Genomic DNA, 21,876 nt, shown 5'->3' with positions numbered 1-21,876 from the left:
AAAACAAACAAAGTTGTAACTAACAAGATGATATTTATAAATCATACAATTAGTGGTAGTAATCATTATTTTTTAATATCATATAATTTTAAAAAGTGAATGGAGGTTATAACATAAATATTTAAAAGACGTTTTAAAAAGGTTGAAAGGGTTAGATAACATAATTCCTAAATAGTTTCCAAAATCAAAATGGAATCTATGTATTAAACAAAAAATTGTTGAATTGTAGAGTTTGCAAATATCTTTTTGTCCATAAATTGATTAAGTTGGGTAAAGGTTTGAGGGGGAGATTGGGGTTTTAAAATGGGTATTAAAAAAGAGTAGAGAGTAGAGAATGAGACGACAAGTGGAGATGGATTAATATCCCTCTCAACAGGGCAACACTTAAATGATAGCCTACTCCTACTCCCATTTATTCACTATTTTCCATAACCAACCAACTCCCCTCTTTAATTCAATGCTTTTTTTTTTCTTCTTTTCTTTTAAAAAATATCCAACTTTCCCCATCTTCATCCTTGAATGGTTAATCAAAATAATGTTGTTTTATAATAAAAAGTTAAACATTCAAAAGCTAAAACAAAACAAGTGTTCGTTCCAACAATTTTGTATGCCGTCATTGAAAGTATATGTTCTCAATTCATAATGGATATAACTTATTGAGTTTTATCTAAACACATGCATGTCAACTTAATTAAACTTTCAGGTAGCAGATTGGTATAATATCAATATTGATGGCTTAAATTAAAATCCTTACAGTGCACCCATTTTAATTTCTTCCTAATTAAACATAAAAGAAGACATGTTGAGATTGGGACTTTCTGCTACCTGTCACAAAACGTAGAGTTAAAGAATATGAAAGTAGATTCAATACAAGAAGTTTCTTAAACGTTTTAGGGATGCATTCTTAAATAAAATATAGGGGAAGATGAAGTTGGAAGAGAGAAGAGAGAAGAGAGAAAAAGGAGAGGGAGAAGAAGGGTTTTGCATGTGCTTTTGTATTACTTTAAAGAAATTAAAGGGGGAATGAATGAATGAATGAATGATGAAATTGAAGAAGAAGGCTTTTCCTTTAAACTAAATACACACTGCTCACTAACTTAACTCCTCATTCCTTTTAAAATCTTTTCTTTTCTACAAATTGGTCACCCGCAATTATCGGGACTATTCACATTCTATTAATTTATTCAATCTTTCCACTCATTATATTTGGTTTCACAACGGTAAAATTTACAATATTTTTGTTCTAAACAATAACATTGTCTTGATTTATGTGTACTACAAAACAAATTTTGAATTATTCTTTAACACTCTTCAAAATTAATTTCCCATTTTTATCAACTCATCAATTACATTCTTTTTATTACTTTTTGTCGACGAAACATTATATTTCACCTTACTTTGATTATTGTTATATTTTTATATGTAGGAAACTATATATACGACCACCAAATTAATTCATTTTTTATAAAAAAAACGAATGATTACCCATTTACCATCTATGATATTTAATACTTTTTCTAAAAGACAACAAAGAGAGAAAAAAAGAACTATAGTTGATATTCTTTATTTTGTAAAGAAAAAAAAGTATTGTGATAATTTGAGTCAATGCAGGAAGAAAAAAAGAAGAAGAAAGGTAAGATAAGATCCAAGAATATTGTGTATATGTCAATAGTGACACAAAAAGAGAGTAGAAAATGGAAAAGAGATGAAGGAAATTACATTAAATTAAAAGAAGAAGAAGAAGAGATCCATAAAAAGGGGAAAAAGAGGAATATAGAAAGAGAGAAAGTTGATGAGAAGGGAAGAATATGGGTAGAAAATGGATGAGGACAATATATTTTTCAATTTTGTTTGAGAAATCTTTTGGGTTTGCTTTGAATAAATGAAGTTGGGAATTTCAACTCAAAAAGGAAACAAAAAACACAAAGGTTCACATAAAAATATGGATGTTTGGCTCTCAAAGACAAAGAAAAAGCCTTACAATCAAACCCATTTCTTCACTCTCTATATATTTCCACATAAAAATTATTCTTTTTTCTTTCTACTTTCTTAGTGACATAGTCTTTTTTATTTTAAGAATCATATATATATATATATATAGGTTTCATCATATTATATTTTAATATAATCATACGAAGGAATGAATTAGTTAAGTGTGAAGTCAAATTTTAGAGAACTCTTGATAGTTTTCATTTATATTTTCTCCAAGTTGTTCTCAATTGATTAAAGAAAAATTAAACTTTAAGAACTTGGTTATCATTTTCTAAGTATATATATCATTGCTTTCAAACGACTCCAACTAGAAAAAAGAAAAGGAAAGATACTCACCTATTCTTTCCATGTAGATTCTTTTTAAATTTCTTCTCTCCCTATGATGTTTTCTAAAATCATATTGACCTATGACAAACTACTTGAGTTCCAATAGTTGATTTATGAATTAACAATAATTTTAAAATACATTTCCCACGTTTGAGTGAGAATTTAATAAGTTATTTTATGTAAACCTTGAATATTAGTTGTATGTTGATTTCAAAGGAGGAAGAATAGAACTAGAAGGAAAGAAGCTATTAAATTCTTGTGAGTTAATAATGTGAACTGGAAGTACAATAATAACAAAGAGAAGTGTATAATTAATAAAAATTATGAAAGAAAATTCAATAGTATATATATAGAATAAAAACATGAAATTATTAAAGGAGCCAAGGTTGAAATTCCATAATCCAGATTTTAATGTAATAATGTAAATAGAGAAAAGAAAAACGAGACATAACATTGACGTACCCATCAATAATGTTACTAATGTTACTATCAATGAAGAGTATTATTACAAATCCAATCTCCGCCAACTTAAAACAATTCAAAATAATGAATTTGATGTATATACTATATAGTATTTCTAAAATAAAGTTAGAACTTACTAATTCAGTCTATACATAAATTTAATTACCCTCATCAATATAGTTACTCTTGTTAGTTCATAAATTATTTTAACAAATGATAATGTAAAATTGTTTCTTCAAATAAATAATAATCTCATAGACTATATATAGTTTGTATATTGAAAGTTATCCCAATGGGCTTGAGATAATGTGGGCCAGGCCCAAGTAATTAACTTTCTTCCTATCATTCCTTTTTTTTTTCTTTTAAATTTTATTTTAGAGAAGCCTTCATATTAAGGCATTTTATAAATAAATAAATAAATAAATAAAAAACCTAGTATATTATGAGTAGCGTAGGGGCAGTGATTGTGAGTTCATGTGGGTTACCCTAAATAATTAAAATGAGGCAATTCATGGGGTAGCAGTAGTAGTTGTAGGGCTCTTAAAAGCAATAGATTCTTCCAAGGGAATTTAGAAAGGGACAATTCCCGATCCGTATAATGTAAAATACACTCTTGCTTTTGGTTGGACCTCTCAAACATATAATATGTCCCCATTTCATTTAACTTTATATATTTGTTTTCTTTTGGCACCTTATACTTTCACACTAGCTACTATATATATATATATCAATTCTCAATCTCCAAATTCACCAATTTGGGGGGGTCATAGCCCATTGGGCTTTAATTTCTTACCAACACATTCTTTATGTTCATATGTTAAGGATAGATGTGTATTAGATGGCAGATAGATAGAAAGAAACACTCCCTAGTTGTATAGTATTGGTTTTTTGTAGTAATTTTTTTACTGGTTTTTACTTAGGACAGCAACATAGAGCAGTGCAAAAACAAAAGATCATCACAGATATATAAATTTAGAAAGCTTCAATTTGATTCAACCATGGTTGGTGCCTTTCCCTTTCCCAAAAACGGCATCCTTGGCAGAACGAAGGGCGTTACCCACAGCAGTGGCTGCACTCCCCAAAACTCCACTCCCGCCATGGGTAGGTTGTTTTCGAGTTAAATGAACCACCGTGGTGCCTTCATTTGGGGGCTCCATCTGCTGCTTAACAACCTTGGTTTCAATGGCTCCTTCTTCTTCATTTATTTTCTTGGACGACACGGCCTTCACAAACACAGAGAGTCCTATATTATTAATTAGCACAAGAGATTTAAAAACTGGACAATCAAGAACAACAGTAACGTTCAATATTTACCTGGGATTGATGCATGCCTGTACCTTTCTTTTACCAAATTTTCCGATCGAAACAATCCTCCACAAAAGTTGTTATGTGAATTTTGGTTTCACATTTGCTTTATTTATATACTTTGGTTTAATACTTTGTGGGGATGATACGGTATACGGATGACACGATCTGCATGGTGTGGCAGCTCCATAGTTACTTCATCAACCACACACACCCCACACGTGGTGCTACATTTATATTTTATAATTTCAACCCACAATTATAATATGTATTTTTAATTTTAGTGTTAGTTTTCTAGGACATGACGTAAGATGAAGGCTATATAATAAACTGAATTTCAAATTATCTGAAAATGTGTGTGTCAACACCTCTGCTCATACTCAATCCACATTTTTTCAATTCATTATATGTTTTATTGCATTAAAAATGATTTTCAGTTTTAGAGGATGAATATAGACCTTTAACATATACACATTTTTCAAAATCAAGAACATGTGTGTGCAAATATTAAACTTTATTATTGGAAATCCTTATTAGGGGAACATGTTTAAAATATTATTGGAGGACAAAAAGGAAGTTATGTATTTGATGAATTAATTTATATAGATATAATTTTATGTCATAATAAAACGATATCTTTTACTTATTTGTTATTAAAAGAAAAATGCAAGCTAAGAGCAGATGCTGGAAACAATAGAGGGAGACGAAAAATACGTAAAAATAAAAAAGTTGCGTTGTCGAAGTCTTTGATTTGTAGATGTGTGTATTACACATGGGGTTAGATATATTCCAGATATACGTTTGATCAAAATAGACAATTTGAAACCGACAAACACTCACAAACCTCAAATATTTACCAATATAAACTAACCATCGAAGCTAAATATAGTGAAAATGGAACCACAGTTGAGTATAAAAGGTGATGATGACCAACAAGGAGAGGGAAGAGGCAAGGATCAGCCAACAAAGACAAGAGTGGTTGTGTGTTTGTGTTTGTGCAGATAGACACAGAGGAAAGAACTTTCCTCTTTCTTTTACTTTAACACTTTTCTCTGTGTCTTTCTGTGCAAATACCAGGTTCGAAATGTCTTTGCTGAAACTATCAATTATGCTATGTGCAATGTTATTTGGTCCTTCTCTTTCCAGAGCTGTTTCTCCAAATAACATATTTATTCTTTCCGGTCAGAGCAACATGGCTGGTCGAGGTGGAGTTGAAAAAAATGCAACAGGAAACTTACATTGGGATGGTGTGATCCCACCAGATTCTGAACCCACCCCATGTATTCTACGACTCAACGCTGCACGCCAATGGGAGGAAGCACGAGAGCCTCTCAATTTTGATATCGACGTTAAAAAGGAAAATGGAATTAGTCCAGGAATGGGATTTGCTCATGAAATTTTAAGAAAGGCAGGGCCAAGAGCAGGTGTTGTGGGTTTAGTTCCTACTGCTATAGGTGGCACTGTCATCAGACAATGGATGAAAAATACTACCGATCCTAATGCAACATATTACCAACACTTAGTTGAACGGATTAAAGCTTCGGATAAAGATGGTGGAGTTGTTCGTGCTCTTCTATGGTTCCAAGGAGAAAGCGATGCAGCTGTGAAAGATTATGCTATCAATTATAAAGACAACTTAAAAACTTTAATTAACGACCTTCGCAACGACCTCAAGCCTAGATTTTTACCTGTCATTTTGGTTAAAATAGCCATCTATGACTTTTTTGCAGTAAATGGTACCGATAATTTGTCAACAGTGAGGGCGGCACAAGAAGCAGTTAGCAATGAGGTTCCAGATGTATCGATCATCGATTCATGGAAATTGCCGATGAACTTAACAACACGTGAAGGCTTTAACTTGGATCGTGGTCATTTTAATTCCACAGTTCTTCTTACCGCCGGTAGATGGTTGGCTGATACCTACCTCTCCCGATACAGCCAATTACTCTGATTCTTTATTATTTGTACTTTTAATGAGTTCGATTTTATCGTTCTTTTATTTCATTTATTAAATAGTATTTATGTTTGATATTAATATCCCACATTTTAGATATTCTAAGTACATTTTTTTTTTTATTTACTAACGTAAAACCACCTCCAACCCTAATCATCATATGTTTGAGAGTTAAAATTACTTCGTCATTATCAAAATTCCTTTCAACAATTGCAGATAATTAGATTAAAATTACTTAAAATTCTTCAATCTCCCTAAACGTTTTTAACTTGTTAAATTAATATAAAAATATGAAGTCAATAAAAAAAAATCACATATCACACAATCCAATAAATTTAATTTTCAAAATATAATGAATTTATTGAAAAAAAAAGTTTGATAAAAAGGTCATCCAACATAAAAGTGAAAAATTGAGATGATTAAAAGTGATTTTATGTTAATTATGTTTTAATGTTTAATGTATTCTATAAGATATAATGCATTTAAAAATAATCTTGCAAACAATGTTAATTTTTTGAATTATAATAAAACTTTGTTTTTCTTTTGTTTTTGCAAAACATGATTTTAAAAACATAATTTTTTTCCAAAGTTTATATCATTTCTTATTAGAAAGAATATTGTATTCATTAAAGAAAACATGAACACATCTATTGAAAGGACAAAATCTGTGTTTATTTAATTTTAATAGTTGAATAGTCCGTTAAATTATTGAAAATTTCAAACTTTTCAAATTTTAAAGTTTATTGTAAAATGATAAATTTGTTATCTTTTTATTAAATACATGATAAAACTATTCAACTTTTAAAACTCTAAAATAAATTGAATTTAAAGTTTTTATTATTTTTAATGAATTTTTTGGATAAAAAACGAAAAAGCTATTTTCTATACATTTTTTTGTCAGATTAATAAGGTCACGAAAAAACATTTCTTGTAGTCTTGTTGGGATCAGGTCTTATATTAGGAAGTATGGGAGTACTATTATTTAACAACTCCATTTATTTTGCTTTTTCGTTCGGACGGGTTCTTGTTTCTATATCCTTATTCTATATTTATTTATCCGTATTCTATAATTAATAATTAGATACCAATAAAAGTTACATAATTTTTCCACATCCAAGTTTTTATATATACTATAGATTAAAATTGATTCTAAATAGACAATAACATTCTTTTAGAGAAAGAAAAAAAAAAAGAAAGAGTTTCAAACATACTTTCTACCCTATCTTAAACAAAAACGAACAAAAGTAAAAGAGTTTGCTCAAGTTACCCACTAAAAAACGATAAGCAATTAACATGCTTTCTATACACTAATCACACAATATTCAAAATCATAGTTTTAATATGATACCATTTTCTAAACACCTAAAATTACTACAACTTAATACTGCAATTTTCAATACAGTGATGTATGATCATGACCATCTTGTTTTCGACATAATTTGAAGTCGATGGTTATCAAATATACGGAGCTCATAAGTTGAACAATGTCCAAAAATCTATGTAATAAAGACATTTATTCTTCAACAAAGGAGGAGAGATCGTAAGAACGAGAGATCCAAAAATTGAAGTCCATACGTGAGAAACATAGCTCACTTCAAGTTTGAAGATTGGATGACACAAATTTTTGGAGAGTATAAGTTTGTTGAAGATTTGAATAACTATGGGTTCTAAAATCTAAACTTTTTCAAAATTCCTTAAAAGATTTGGAAGTAGAAGTTTAAAAAAGAGGGAAGAAAACATGGAAAGATGGTTTATTAAAGATTTGTACTTACTATATCTACCCATCTTATTCAACAACGTGTTTAATGTAAAATTGAAACTATAAATTTGTAAGAACTGATACCACGATCTACAAGAAATTGATATGATTAGTAAATTATAGTGATGATAATTAAAAGAATGGATAAAGGGAATGAAATAATTTGAATATGCCATTTTAACAAATAAAACTAGAAACCAAAGGCCACAAATCTTGAAAGAGTGTTGGGTTCATTTCTTCCTTTTTCTTTTGAAAAATCTAAGTCAAAATTTGAAGAAAAAAAACAGTTTTTAAAGAAGTACTTTTCTAATTTTAGAATTTGACTAAAAATTTAACCTACTGTATTTAAAAATATACAATTTAAATTTAAACTGTCTTTAACCTTTTTAAATTTTATTAGTGTATATGATTGGTTGTTAATGAAATAATTAAAGTAAATGTGTTATTGTACGAAGTCCGCAAGCACCAAAATTAATGTAAAATTTTGGTGTTACATATAGTTTTGTTAATTGACATAAATGGAGAAACGTTTCTCAAATATTTTTCTTTTACCCTCAAAGTATCTTTTTCGTCTTGAAAGTGTCGGTATACATAAATGATGCAAAGACGATTGATTAGAGATGTGAGTAAGAAATTATTTCAATCAATTGATTACGTTGAGAGTCAATAGGAAGGAGATTTTTTTTTAAGAAAGGAGTGGATGGATGATTTTATTGATATATAATAACAAAGTTGATAAATAATACAAATTAAAGTAATTGACCAAAGTGGGAGAGGTAGGTTTCAGCCAACCATTTACCCAAAGTAATTTCGGTTGTGGTGTTAAAAATGACCATGATCTAGGTTGATGCCTTCATTTGTTGTATAGTTTATAGGTAATTTCAACGAATCGATGGCCACTACGTCAGGCAGCTCCTTGCTGACTGCTTCTTTTGCTTCCCTCACTGCTGGGAGGTTATGAGTATCGTGCTGCCTAAAAAAAGTCGTAGAGAGCTATTTTAACAACAATGATAGGCAAAAATCTAGGTTTTTATGTCATCGCGAATGTCAGTGAAGAATTTCTTTTAGGTTGTCTTTGTATCTAATGGCAGTGTCATTCATAGCTGCATCACTTTTCTCCTTGGAACCAGAAAAGAGCACGCACAACCCCACCATCTTTATCCGATGCTTTGATTCGTTCAATGAAAGTTTTGGTAAAAGGTTGCACTAGGATTGCTAGGATTTTTAATCCATTGTTCAATTAAAGTGCCACCTCTAGCACATGGAACTAAACCCACAGCGCCAGCATTTGGTCCAACTTTGACTAGCAATTCATGAGCAAATGCGATACCGGGACCAATTCCAGGGGTCCTTTTGATGTCAATTCCCAAATGGAGTGGCTCTCTCGTGCTATCTCCCATTGGAGACCAGGGTTCAATCGTAGGATGGATGGTTGAGGTTGACATTCTGGTGGGACTAACCCATCCCATTGGAGATTTCCTTGAGCATTGTTCTCAACTCCACCTCGACCAGCCATGTTACTCTGACCTGCGAGGATGAATATGTTCTTGAGGAAAAGCAGCTCCTGAAAGAGAAGGACCATATAACATCACACATAATATGATTGACAATCTCAACAAAACCATGGTGACCAATTTGTGTCTGTTGTGTCTGTACAAATAAACACAGAAGAAAAGTATAAACAATGTGCACGGTTTTTAAAAAAAGGATAACTTTTCCTCTTGTGTCTATTTGCACAGACACACAACTACTCTCTTGCTTTAGTTACTCCCCCCTTAGTTTGGTTGGCTGATCCTTGCCTCTGCCTTTCTCTATGTTATTACCCACCTTTTATACTATTTTTTACTCTATTTTTAGTACGGTTAGTTTTAAAGATCACTTTTATAGGTGAGTACTTGTGGATTATGAGCATTTTGCGCTTTTAACCCTCAATTTGGGAAATTTCTATATGAACATTTTATAATATAGCAATTATAATTTTAGAATTTTGCAAATATAACAAACTTCTCACTTCTCAATTTTAAATTTGTTATTATTTTTAAACTACCATTCAATAACTTATTTATTTTCCTATTTTTAATGTCTTATCCATTATTTATTTATTCTCTCACTTTGTAAGGCCCTAATTATTTTTTTATTCTTATACTATAAAAATTATTTATTATTTATGTCTTAGTCTTAATTTTAGAATATCAATAGTACAACAATTACAATGTAAAATATAATAGTTGTTGATTAGAGTAATTTAACTTCATTTGTGATTTTTTTTTTTACTTTTTTCCATATGTATTTTGAGTTGAATCTGATTCTAAATCATTTTGTTTTATTTTTTTACATTAATTTTGTTTTGGTTTAACTTTGTCTCAGTTTTGTATATCAGTGTTCTAATATACTTATATTATATGTATTAGTTGGTTAATATACTTACTACGTGATTTTTCGATTTTTTAAATTTTATGCAGTTTATTAGAGTATTATTAAGTATATGAATGATGTAACTTAGTGTATCATTATCAAGTTTATCAACAATATATTGTTAAAGCATATCAGCAAAGTAAATCATTATTAAGTATATGAACCAAGTTTACAAGTGTATAACAATAGTATATCAAGTGTATAAGTAGGACTTCAAGTATATCAAGTGCATTTAATCAATCAATTGTATAAGTGAAGAATACTAAATGTATATGCAGTGCATCAGGTGTATCAAACATAAGTTTCAGGTGTCTATTAAAAGGTATCAAGTTTATCAAAAAGTATCAAGTGCATCAAGTATATCAATCAACTGTATCGGGTGTATCAAGAAGTATCAGATGTATCAAACGGTATTAGGTGTATCAGTATAAGGTGTATCAAACGTATATTAGTAACGAAGACATTTGTGACATTTTACTTTTTGATGTGTGGATTGGGCTTCGTTTTTGTCATTTTTGCAAATAATAAAGTATATGTGATATGGATTTAATTATTATAACTTATTTTGTCATTTTTGCAAGTGTCCCTTTAATAAATGTATCGACAATACAACAAAAGTATTATACTTAGTGCATCAATGTATTTAATTAATTGAGTGTATTTGCAAAGTTTAACAAATGTATCAACAACATATAAGTGTATCAAACCAATTATATGTATCAAGTGTTATTTAATTGATCGAGTGTATCAACAAGCATAACAAGTATATAAAAAACACACCAAGTGTATCAACAACATATCAAACGATGTGTGAAAATGTTTACAATTTTAGAGGGTAGGTTTGTAATTTTACATTTTTCAAATATGGACTGACTTGAATTTTGTCATTTTTGCAAATTCAAAAGTAGTGTTTTATGGGTCTAATTTCTAAAACTAATTTTGTTATATCTGCAAGCGCCAAACAAAAAGATAAAATGGTTTCCAATTCGCTCTCATTCTCAAGCACTCCGTCTCTTCTCTTTCTCTTTACTCTCTTCTATCCATCCATTTTTTTCTTCGTTTATTTCTTCATCCATTTTACTATTTTAGAATGATCTCAATCACTTTTTATTAGATTGAATTAATTAATTAGATATGTTATGTTTATCACTGATTAAAAAGAAACAGATTTAATTTTCAACCAAATCGACAAAATATTTGTGGGCTGTGGAACAAAATGAAAAGTTCATGAGGATGATCATTTTTTTTTTTAAATACTTCTCTTTCCCTTAAACTATTTTTCTTCTTCTTTTCAAGTCTTTTTCTCTTTTTTTTTTTAAATTTTCTTTTATTTTTAAAAACCATTGTTTGGTTGTTTAAAATCGTGTGCAAATATAAAAGATAATGGAAAAAAATTGTTGGGACATTAGACCAAATCTAAACCAAAAAAAATAATTAAATCTAAATATATGTACTAAAGATTCTAAAAAGACCCTTTAGATTTGAGTGGCCAAATTTGAACCATTAAATATAAACGATAGTGTATACCAATTTTTCTTTTAAACAACCTTATATAAAAATTTTTTTTTAAAAAAATAACCAAATTTAAACGATGTCAATTAATAAGTGCATTTTTTAATATTTTCATTGTGAATGGTTTTTAAATTAGTGTAAATATTTTTTTTTATATTTTTTAAAATACCTCAAGAAACAAATGATCTTTTCCCTTTTTAAATTTTATTAGTGATATGATTGACGTTAATGAAAAATACATTTGTTTTTAAATGAGAAAAAAGTATTAAAAAATTAAATAAATGTGTTATTGTAGGAAGTCAGGAAACAGTTAAATTCAGTTGAGCCATTTTGATTGTGAAAGGTATAATCATAAAAAAAATTTAATGTAAAATTTTGGGTCGAATTTGTTTTTTCTTTTGCCCCCAAACTCTCTTTTTCGCCTCTCCCAAGTGTTAGTGTAGAAGATAATGATGCAAAGATGATTCATTAGAGATTTGAGTATGAAATTATTTCCATTGATTATTTTATGTTGAGAGTCAATTGGAAGGAGATTTTAAATAAAAGGAGTGGATGGATGATTTTATTGATATATAATAAAACAAAGTTGATAAATAATACAAATTAAAGTAATTGACCAAAGTGGGAGAGGTAGGTTTCAGCCAACCATTTACCCAAAGTAATTTCGGTTGTGGTGTTAAAATGACCATGATCTAGGTTGATGCCTTCATTTGTTGTATAGTTTATAGGTAATTTCAACGAATCGATGGCCACTACGTCAGGCAGCTCCTTGCTGACTGCTTCTTGTGCTTCCCTCACTGCTGGGAGGTTATGAGTATCGTGCTGCCTAAAAAAGTCGTAGAGAGCTATTTTAACAACAATGATGGGCAAAAATCTAGGTTTTATGTCATCGCGAATGTCAGTGAAGAATTTCTTTAGGTTGTCTTTGTATCTAATGGCAGTGTCATTCATAGCTGCATCACTTTCTCCTTGGAACCAGAAAAGAGCACGCACAACCCCACCATCTTTATCTGATGCTTTGATTCGTTCAATGAAGTTTTGGTAAAAGGTTGCACTAGGATTGCTAGGATTTTTAATCCATTGTTCAATTAAAGTGCCACCTCTAGCACATGGAACTAAACCCACAGCGCCAGCATTTGGTCCAGCTTTGACTAGCAATTCATGAGCAAATGCGATACCGGGACCAATTCCAGGGGTCCTATTGATGTCAATTCCCAAATGGAGTGGCTCTCGTGCTATCTCCCATTGGAGACCAGGGTTCAATCGTAGGATGGATGGTTGAGGTTGACATTCTGGTGGGACTAACCCATCCCACTGGAGATTTCCTTGAGCATTGTTCTCAACTCCACCTCGACCAGCCATGTTACTTTGACCTGCGAGGATGAATATGTTCTTAGGAGAAGCAGCTCCTGAAAGAGAAGGACCATATAACATCACACATAATATGATTGACAATCTCAACAAAACCATGGTGACCAATTTGTGTCTATGCAAATAAACACAGATGTAACTTGTCCTGTTGTGTCTATTTGCAAAGACACAACTACTCTCTTGCTTTAGTTACTGCCCCCCTTTAGTTTGGTTGGCTGATCCTTGTCTCTGCCTTTCTCTATGTTACTACCCTACCTTTTATACTATTTTTTACTCTTTTTTTAGTATGGTTAAGTTTTAAATATCATTTTTATAGGTGAATACTTGTGGATTGTGAGTGTTTTTCGCTTTAACCCTCAATTTGGTAAATTTCTATACGAACATTCCTCAATTTTGTAAATTTCTATATGAATATTAAAAGTTGATGTACTCTCCTCAAATTAATTAGGTTTGTAAAGCTATGGCATTTATTTTTCCCTTTTCTATATAAGAAAAATAAAATATTTTCAATAATCATTTCTCGTTATTTTTTCTATAAGTCTTAAAAAAAATATTTACGTGTCTATAAGCTTAATTTGTGTTGTATATAGACACTACTACCATCTTCAATAACTTTTTTATTTTATTATCTATATTTTATTTATGGTCATTTTTTTTAAAAAAATAATAACTTTAATTTGTTGTTTTGAAATTTTTTACTATGAATTATATTTAAAGAAAGTAGACTTTGTTTTTAAACAAAAGAAATAGAAAAGATAAAAAAAATGTTTGTCATGGATTTTTTTTCCTCATCTATTTTACGATTTATTAATTTCTATTAGATTAAATTAATTAATTAGATATTTTATGTTTAGCCATAATTAAAATTTAATTTTCATAAATATAATAAATTAAAAAAATATTTATGGACCGTGTAACTAAATGGAAAAGCCTAGAATGACTATTTTTAAAAAAAACTATTCTAGGTCTGCCATTCTTTTTCATAGTTTTTTTTCTTCTTTTGCAATTTTTTTTTTAAAACTGTTATTTAATTCAAGATTGTGTACCAAATATTAGTGGTGTTAAAGAATAGTTGAAAACCAAACCAAATGACAAATCGAACTATAACTACATAACATAACCAAAACCGAATACATACGATTTGATTCGATTTGTGTTAAATTGAAATTGATTCTTATGCTATTCGATTTAGTTTAAGACATTTAATTCTATTTTAAAATTGAACCGAATCGCTTTATTCAACTTTATAGGAATTATTTTGATGGACTTTCAAACTTCATTGTTTGAAACTTTTATGTCTTATACTTAATTACTGTACAAAATTAATTTAATCTATGCTTGTAACTTTGTAAGCTAATGTTTATATAGGATTTTTATTATGAATTGAAGGATATTTCTTTACTTTTTGGTTCGGTGCGATTTTGGCCTCGAACTGAACCGTGAACAACCCTACCAAATATAAAATGTCTATTTTTTTATTAAAAATATTTCAAACTGTTATTTGAGATGTTTAAGGTCGTGAAAAAATAGTTGGAATATTGGATATCCAAATCTAAAATGATATTAAATTATTCACTATATTTTATAGTGTGGATCTCTGGCTCTCTTCCATTTTCGAAATTGGTGTTATATGTTTTAAAAAAGAAACAAACTGCTTTTTCACTTTTAAAATTTTATTAGTGTATGTAATTGGCGTTAATGAAAAATATAGGTATTTTTAAACTAAAGAAACCAAGTGTATTATGAAATTAAATAAATGTGTCATTGTAGGAAGTCCACAAACACTTAAATTCAATTGAGCCATTTTGATTCTGATAGGTATAATCATAGAGGAAAATTAATGTAAAATTTTGGTGTTAAAGATAATTTTGTTAATTGACCTAAATAGAGAAATGTTTGTTGAATTTGTTTATTTTGCCCAACAGTATGTTTCTCACCTTGAGAGTAGCGTTTGGGTCTCTGTTTATCACTTAACCCTAAAATTTGTTTGGAGTCCAACTTATAGAAACTCTAGTTCTAGGGTTTCCATAATACCTCTAAATCCCTTTCACACTTATCCCCTCGATCTCTGCCATAACTCTTTCCTTCACTCTCTCGTAGCTTGCGTATTAGTCCCTTGATTTTCCCTCGATCCCTGTTGCTTCTTCTTCCTCTTTCCTCTTTCTCTCTTTGTTTCCTCTTTCCCCATCCCCTCTGCTTTTTCTTCTTTCCCTTTTCCCTCTCCGCTTTCCTCTTTCTCTTCGTGTAAATTTTTTCTCTCATCTCTCTCTGTTTCGTTTAACAATTTGGGGTTAAATGAGATTTTCTTGGCAAATTTGTTTGTGAATTACAATCAACGAGAGATGGTAAATGCTGTGTGTTTGGAGCTCTGTTTTGGGATGAGATTTGTTGACATTATGAAAATTTAATGATTCATGATGTGTTAGAATTTTTTTTGGTACTTTTAGTATAATGGATGAATGTACAACTAATTTTCTTTGTGGATATATAGGATATATAGGAGTAGTAAACCTTTGTTATAACTTATAGTTAATAATTATGTTTGTTATTGATCTTTAATTTAAAAGAATAGTGAGAAATAGAAAAATACAATGGTCATTTGTGAGTGAGAGAAATCCAAATCCAATTTGCAGTTTTATGAAATTTATTTTGTCAATTTAGTTGACTTAATAAACGTTGCTAAAAAAATTTACATAAATAAGTTTAGATAATTAGTCGTTAAAGTTAGGGTTTGAAATAAATTAAAAAATTTAATTGTTATGAGAGTTTTATGATTGTTTAATAAGTTTGATTGTGAATGTATTTATTAAAATTACTTTTTAATTAAAAGCTATATGAGTTAAAAACCCTTTATTATAACCCTAACCCTTCCATAACCCAACATTTCCCCTAAACAAAGTGTAGATAATCATGCAAAGATGATTCTGGTAGAGGTAGGTGAGTAAGAAATTGTTTCAATTAATTAATTATGTTATGAGTCAATTGGAAGGAGATTTAAAAAAAAAAAAGGAGTGGATGGATGATTTTATTGATATATAATAACAAAGTTGATAAATAATACAAATTAAAGTAATTGACCAAAGTGGGAGAGGTAGGTTTCAGCCAACCATTTACCCAAAGTAATTTCGGTTGTGGTGTTAAAATGACCATGATCTAGGTTGATGCCTTCATTTGTTGTATAGTTTATAGGTAATTTCAACGAATCGATGGCCACTACGTCAGGCAGCTCCTTGCTGACTGCTTCTTGTGCTTCCCTCACTGCTGGGAGGTTATGAGTATCGTGCTGCCTAAAAAAGTCGTAGAGAGCTATTTTAACAACAATGATGGGCAAAAATCTAGGTTTTATGTCATCACGAATGTCAGTGAAGAATTTCTTTAGGTTGTCTTTGTATCTAATGGCGGTGTCATTCATAGCTGCATCACTTTCTCCTTGGAACCAGAAAAGAGCACGCACAACCCCACCATCTTTATCCGATGCTTTGATTCGTTCAATGAAGTTTTGGTAAAAGGTTGCACTAGGATTGCTAGGATTTTTTAATCCATTGTTCAATTAAAGTGCCACCTCTAGCACATGGAACTAAACCCACAGCGCCAGCATTTGGTCCAACTTTGACTAGCAATTCATGAGCAAATGCGATACCGGGACCAATTCCAGGGGTCCTTTTGATGTCAATTCCCAAATGGAGTGGCTCTCGTGCTATCTCCCATTGGAGACCAGGGTTCAATCGTAGGATGGATGGTTGAGGTTGACATTCTGGTGGGACTAACCCATCCCACTGGAGATTTCCTTGAGCATTGTTCTCAACTCCACCTCGACCAGCCATGTTACTCTGACCTGCGAGGATGAATATGTTCTTAGGAGAAGCAGCTCCTGAAAGAGAAGGACCATATAACATCACACATAATATGATTGACAATCTCAACAAAACCATGGTGACCAATTTGTGTCTGTTGTGTCTGTACAAATAAACACAGAAGAAAAGTATAAACAATGTGCACGGTTTTTAAAAAAAGGATAACTTTTCCTCTTGTGTCTATTTGCACAGACACACAACTACTCTCTTGCTTTAGTTACTCCCCCCTTAGTTTGGTTGGCTGATCCTTGCCTCTGCCTTTCTCTATGTTATTACCCCACCTTTTATACTATTTTTTACTCTATTTTTAGTACGGTTAGTTTTAAAGATCACTTTTATAGGTGAGTACTTGTGGATTATGAGCATTTTGCGCTTTTAACCCTCAATTTGGGAAATTTCTATATGAACATTTTATAATATAGCAATTATAATTTTAGAATTTTGCAAATATAACAAACTTCTCGCTTCTCAATTTTAAATTTGTTATTATTTTTAAACTATCATTCAATAACTTATTTATTTTCCTATTTTTAATGTCCTATCCATTATTTATTTATTCTCCCACTTTGTAAGGCTCTAATTATTTTTTTATTCTTATACTATAAAAATTATTTATTATTTATGTCTTAATCTTAATTTTAGAATATCAATAGTACAACAATTACAATATAAAACATAATAGTTGTTGATTAGAGTAATTTAACTTCATTTGTGATTTTTTTTTACTTTTTTCCATAGTACAACAATCTGATTCTAAATCATTTTGTTCTATTTTTTTACATTAATTTTGTTTTGGTTTAACTTTGTCTCAGTTTTGTATATCAGTGTTCTGTTCTAATATACTTATATTATATGTATTAGTTGGTTAATATACTTACTACATGATTTTTCAATTTTTTAAATTTTATGCAGTTTATTAGAGTATTATTAAGTATATGAATGATGTAACTTAGTGTATCATTATCAAGTTTATCAACAATATATTGTTAAAGCATATCAGCAAAGTAAATCATTATTAAGTATATGAACCAAGTTTACAAGTGTATAACAATAGTATATCAAGTGTATAAGTAGGACTTCAAGCATATCAAGTGCATTTAATCAATCAATTGCATAAGTGAAGAATACTAAATGTATATGCAGTGCATCAGGTGTATCAAACATAAGTTTCAGGTGTCTATTAAAAGGTATCAAGTTTATCAAAAAGTATCAAGTGCATTAAGTGCATCAAGTATATCAATCAACTGTATCGGGTGTATCAAGAAGTATCAGATGTATCAAACGGTATTAGGTGTATCAGTATAAGGTGTATCAAACGTATATTAGTAACGAAGACATTTGTGACATTTTACTTTTTGATGTGTGGATTGGGCTTCGTTTTTGTCATTTTTGCAAATAATAAAGTATATGTGTTATGGATTTAATTATTATAACTTATTTTGTCATTTTTGCAAGTGTCCCTTTAATAAATGTATCGACAATACAACAAAAGTATTATACTTAGTGCATCAATGTATTTAATTAATTGAGTGTATTTGCAAAGTTTAACAAATGTATCAACAACATATAAGTGTATCAAACCAATTATATGCATCAAGTGTTATTTAATTGATCGAGTGTATCAACAAGCATAACAAATATATAAAAAACATACCAAGTGTATCAACAACATATCAAATGATGTGTGAAAATGTTTACAATTCGAGGGAAGGTTTGTAATTTTACATTTTTCAAATGTGGACTGACTTGAATTTTGTCATTTTTGCAAATTCAAAAGTGTGTTTTATGGGCCTAATTTCTAAAACTAATTTTGTTATATCTGCAAGCGCCAAACAAAAAGATAAAACGGTTTCCAATTCGCTCTCATTCTCAAGCACTCCGTCTCTTCTCTTTCTCTTTACTCTCTTCTATCCATCCATTTTTTTCTTCGTTTATTTCTTCATCCATTTTACTATTTTAGAATGATCTCAATCACTTTTTATTAGATTAAATTAATTAATTAGATATGTTATGTTTATCACTGTTTAAAAAGAAACAGATTTAATTTTCAACAAATCGACAAAATATTTGTGGGCCGTGGAACAAAATGAATAATATGATTATATACAAAAATATTTCTTCTCTTTCCCTTCAACTATTTTTCTTCTTCTTTTCAAGTCTTTTTCTCTTTTTTTTTTTTTAATTTTCTTTTATTTTTAAAAACCATTGTTTGGTTGTTTAAAATCGTGTGCAAATATAAAAGATAATGAAAAAAATTGTTGGGACATTAGACCAAATCTAAACCAAAAAAAAAAATAATAATTAAATCTAAATATATGTACTAAAGATTCTAAAAAGACCCTTTAGATTTGAGTGGCCAAATTTGAACCATTAAATATAAACGATAGTGTATACCAATTTTTCTTTTAAACAACCTTATATAAAAAAAAAAATTTTAAAAAAATAACCAAATTTAAACGATGTCAATTAATAAGTGCATTTTTTAATATTTTCATTGTGAATGGTTTTTAAATTAGTGTAAATATTTTTTTTATATTTTTTAAAATACCTCAAGAAACAAATGATATTTTCCCTTTTTAAATTTTATTAGTGATATGATTGACGTTAATGGAAAATACATTTGTTTTTAAATGAGAAAAAAGTATTAAAAAATTAAATAAATATGTTATTGTAGGAAGTCAGGAAACAGTTAAATTCAGTTGAGCCATTTTGATTGTGAAAGGTATAATCATAAAGAAAAATTAATGTAAAATTTTGGGTCGAATTTGTTTTTTCTTTTGCCCCCAAACTCTCTTTTTCGCCTCTCCCAAGTGTTAGTGTAGAAGATAATGATGCAAAGATGATTCATTAGAGATTTGAGTATGAAATTATTTCCACTGATTATTTTATGTTGAGAGTCAATTGGAAGGAGATTTTAAATAAAAGGAGTGGATGGATGATTTTATTGATATATAATAACAAAGTTGATAAATAATACAAATTAAAGTAATTGACCAAAGTGGGAGAGGTAGGTTTCAGCCAACCATTTACCCAAAGTAATTTCGGTTGTGGTGTTAAAATGACCATGATCTAGGTTGATGCCTTCATTTGTTGTATAGTTTATAGGTAATTTCAACGAATCGATGGCCACCACGTTAGGCAGCTCCTTGCTGACTGCTTCTTGTGCTTCCCTCACTGCTGGGAGGTTATGAGTATCGTGCTGCCTAAAAAAGTCGTAGAGAGCTATTTTAACAACAATGATGGGCAAAAATCTAGGTTTTATGTCATCACGAATGTCAGTGAAGAATTTCTTTAGGTTGTCTTTGTATCTAATGGCAGTGTCATTCATAGCTGCATCACTTTCTCCTTGGAACCAGAAAAGAGCACGCACAACCCCACCATCTTTATCCGATGCTTTGATTCGTTCAATGAAGTTTTGGTAAAAGGTTGCACTAGGATTGCTAGGATTTTTAATCCATTGTTCAATTAAAGTGCCACCTCTAGCACATGGAACTAAACCCACAGCGCCAGCATTTGGTCCAGCTTTGACTAGCAATTCATGAGCAAATGCGATACCGGGACCAATTCCAGGGGTCCTTTTGATGTCAATTCCCAAATGGAGTGGCTCTCGTGCTATCTCCCATTGGAGACCAGGGTTCAATCGTAGGATGGATGGTTGAGGTTGACATTCTGGTGGGACTAACCCATCCCACTGGAGATTTCCTTGAGCATTGTTCTCAACTCCACCTCGACCAGCCATGTTACTCTGACCTGCGAGGATGAATATGTTCTTAGGAGAAGCAGCTCCTGAAAGAGAAGGACCATATAACATCACACATAATATGATTGACAATCTCAACAAAACCATGGTGACCAATTTGTGTCTGTACAAATAAACACAGAAGAAAAGTACAAACAATGTGCACGGTTTTTAATAAAAGGATGTAACTTTTCCTCTCGTGTCTATTTGCACAGACACAACCACTCTCTTGCTTTAGTTACTCCCCCCTTTAGTTTGGATGGCTGATCCTTGCCTCTGCCTTTTTCTATGTTGTATACCATACCTTTTATATTGTTTTTTTCCTCTATTTTTAGTATGGTTAGTTTTAGAAATCATTTTTATAAGTGAATATTTGTGGATTACGAGTGTTTTTCGCTTCAAATTACTTTGAACCACCCTAAAGTTTGATAAATTTCTATATGAACTTTAAAACTAAATGTACTCTCCTCAAACTACATTTTTTCAATAATGTAGGCATGTCTTGTCTATCTTGATTATTTTAATATCCCACTTGAAATTACTTTGCATGAATATATAATTGGCTAATATCTACCTCTTTCACTATATGGCCATTTATACTAATTTTATGATGTATCATTTTCTAATTCTTATCGTCTCTTTTGTATATTTCAATAGATTAAAGTCAATTTCAACATATACTATATAATAGTTCTCTCAAGGTACGGACTCATTAATCTCAATGGTTCATTGATTCAACTTTGAACATTCCTCATCATAAAATTTATAATAAGACGTTATATCAAAATTGATAGATTAGTTATACAAAGGTAAAAGGAATATATGGATGCAATAATAAATATGGTTATAATTTGTAACATAAAAAAAGAAAATGAAAATATATGTTTTCTTTTGAAGATTTTGGAAGCCATGAATATTTAAATACACATTCCCAGTTTGAATGCCGCAATCACAAACCTTAATAATTTACATTATTCCAAACATCTTCTGGACATTCTTTAATTATTGCTTTATTTTCTAAACAATGTTACCAAACCAAATTTGAAGAGAAAAACAAACAAACAAACAAATAAATATTAGTGTTTCATTCTTTAATAATTAACCATTTCTGTGGTTTTCTATTTTTACTCTCTTGCTTAACTTATGTAGATTAAACAACAACTTGCCCAACGTTATTATATATAAT

General features: G+C 30.1%; 2 protein-coding genes across 4 annotated transcripts; one reads left to right on the top strand and one right to left on the bottom strand.

Moving 5' to 3' along the window:
• The first annotated feature begins 5,170 nt into the window (after positions 1–5,170).
• On the top strand, positions 5,171–6,037 carry LOC101219010 (probable carbohydrate esterase At4g34215). Its single transcript, XM_011651879.1, has one exon. The coding sequence runs from the start codon at positions 5,171–5,173 to the stop codon at positions 6,035–6,037; it is 867 nt and encodes a 288-aa protein (XP_011650181.1).
• A 6,257-nt stretch (positions 6,038–12,294) lies between these two features.
• On the bottom strand, positions 12,295–20,965 carry LOC116402003 (probable carbohydrate esterase At4g34215). 3 transcript variants are annotated; one of them, XM_031880650.1, is made up of 2 exons: positions 20,805–20,965; positions 12,295–13,202 (listed from the first exon to the last, which is right to left on the bottom strand). In XM_031880650.1, exon 2 carries the CDS (start codon positions 13,194–13,196, stop codon positions 12,330–12,332), a length of 867 nt encoding a protein of 288 aa, XP_031736510.1. In that variant the 5' UTR covers positions 13,197–13,202; positions 20,805–20,965; the 3' UTR covers positions 12,295–12,329. The 3 variants fall into 3 exon arrangements, with proteins under 3 accessions (XP_031736510.1, XP_031736508.1, XP_031736509.1); XM_031880648.1 differs by lacking the exon at positions 20,805–20,965 and adding an exon at positions 17,031–17,201 and having other exon boundaries at positions 12,295–13,197; XM_031880649.1 differs by lacking the exon at positions 20,805–20,965 and adding an exon at positions 17,036–17,201.
• Positions 20,966–21,876: the final 911 nt, after the last annotated feature.

Source organism: Cucumis sativus, chromosome 2, assembly GCF_000004075.3.
Source record: "Cucumis sativus cultivar 9930 chromosome 2, Cucumber_9930_V3, whole genome shotgun sequence".
Taxonomy (NCBI): Eukaryota; Viridiplantae; Streptophyta; class Magnoliopsida; order Cucurbitales; family Cucurbitaceae; genus Cucumis; species Cucumis sativus.
The sequence above is the reverse complement of the archived record's forward strand: the minus strand, read 5'-3'. Positions and strand labels throughout refer to the sequence as shown.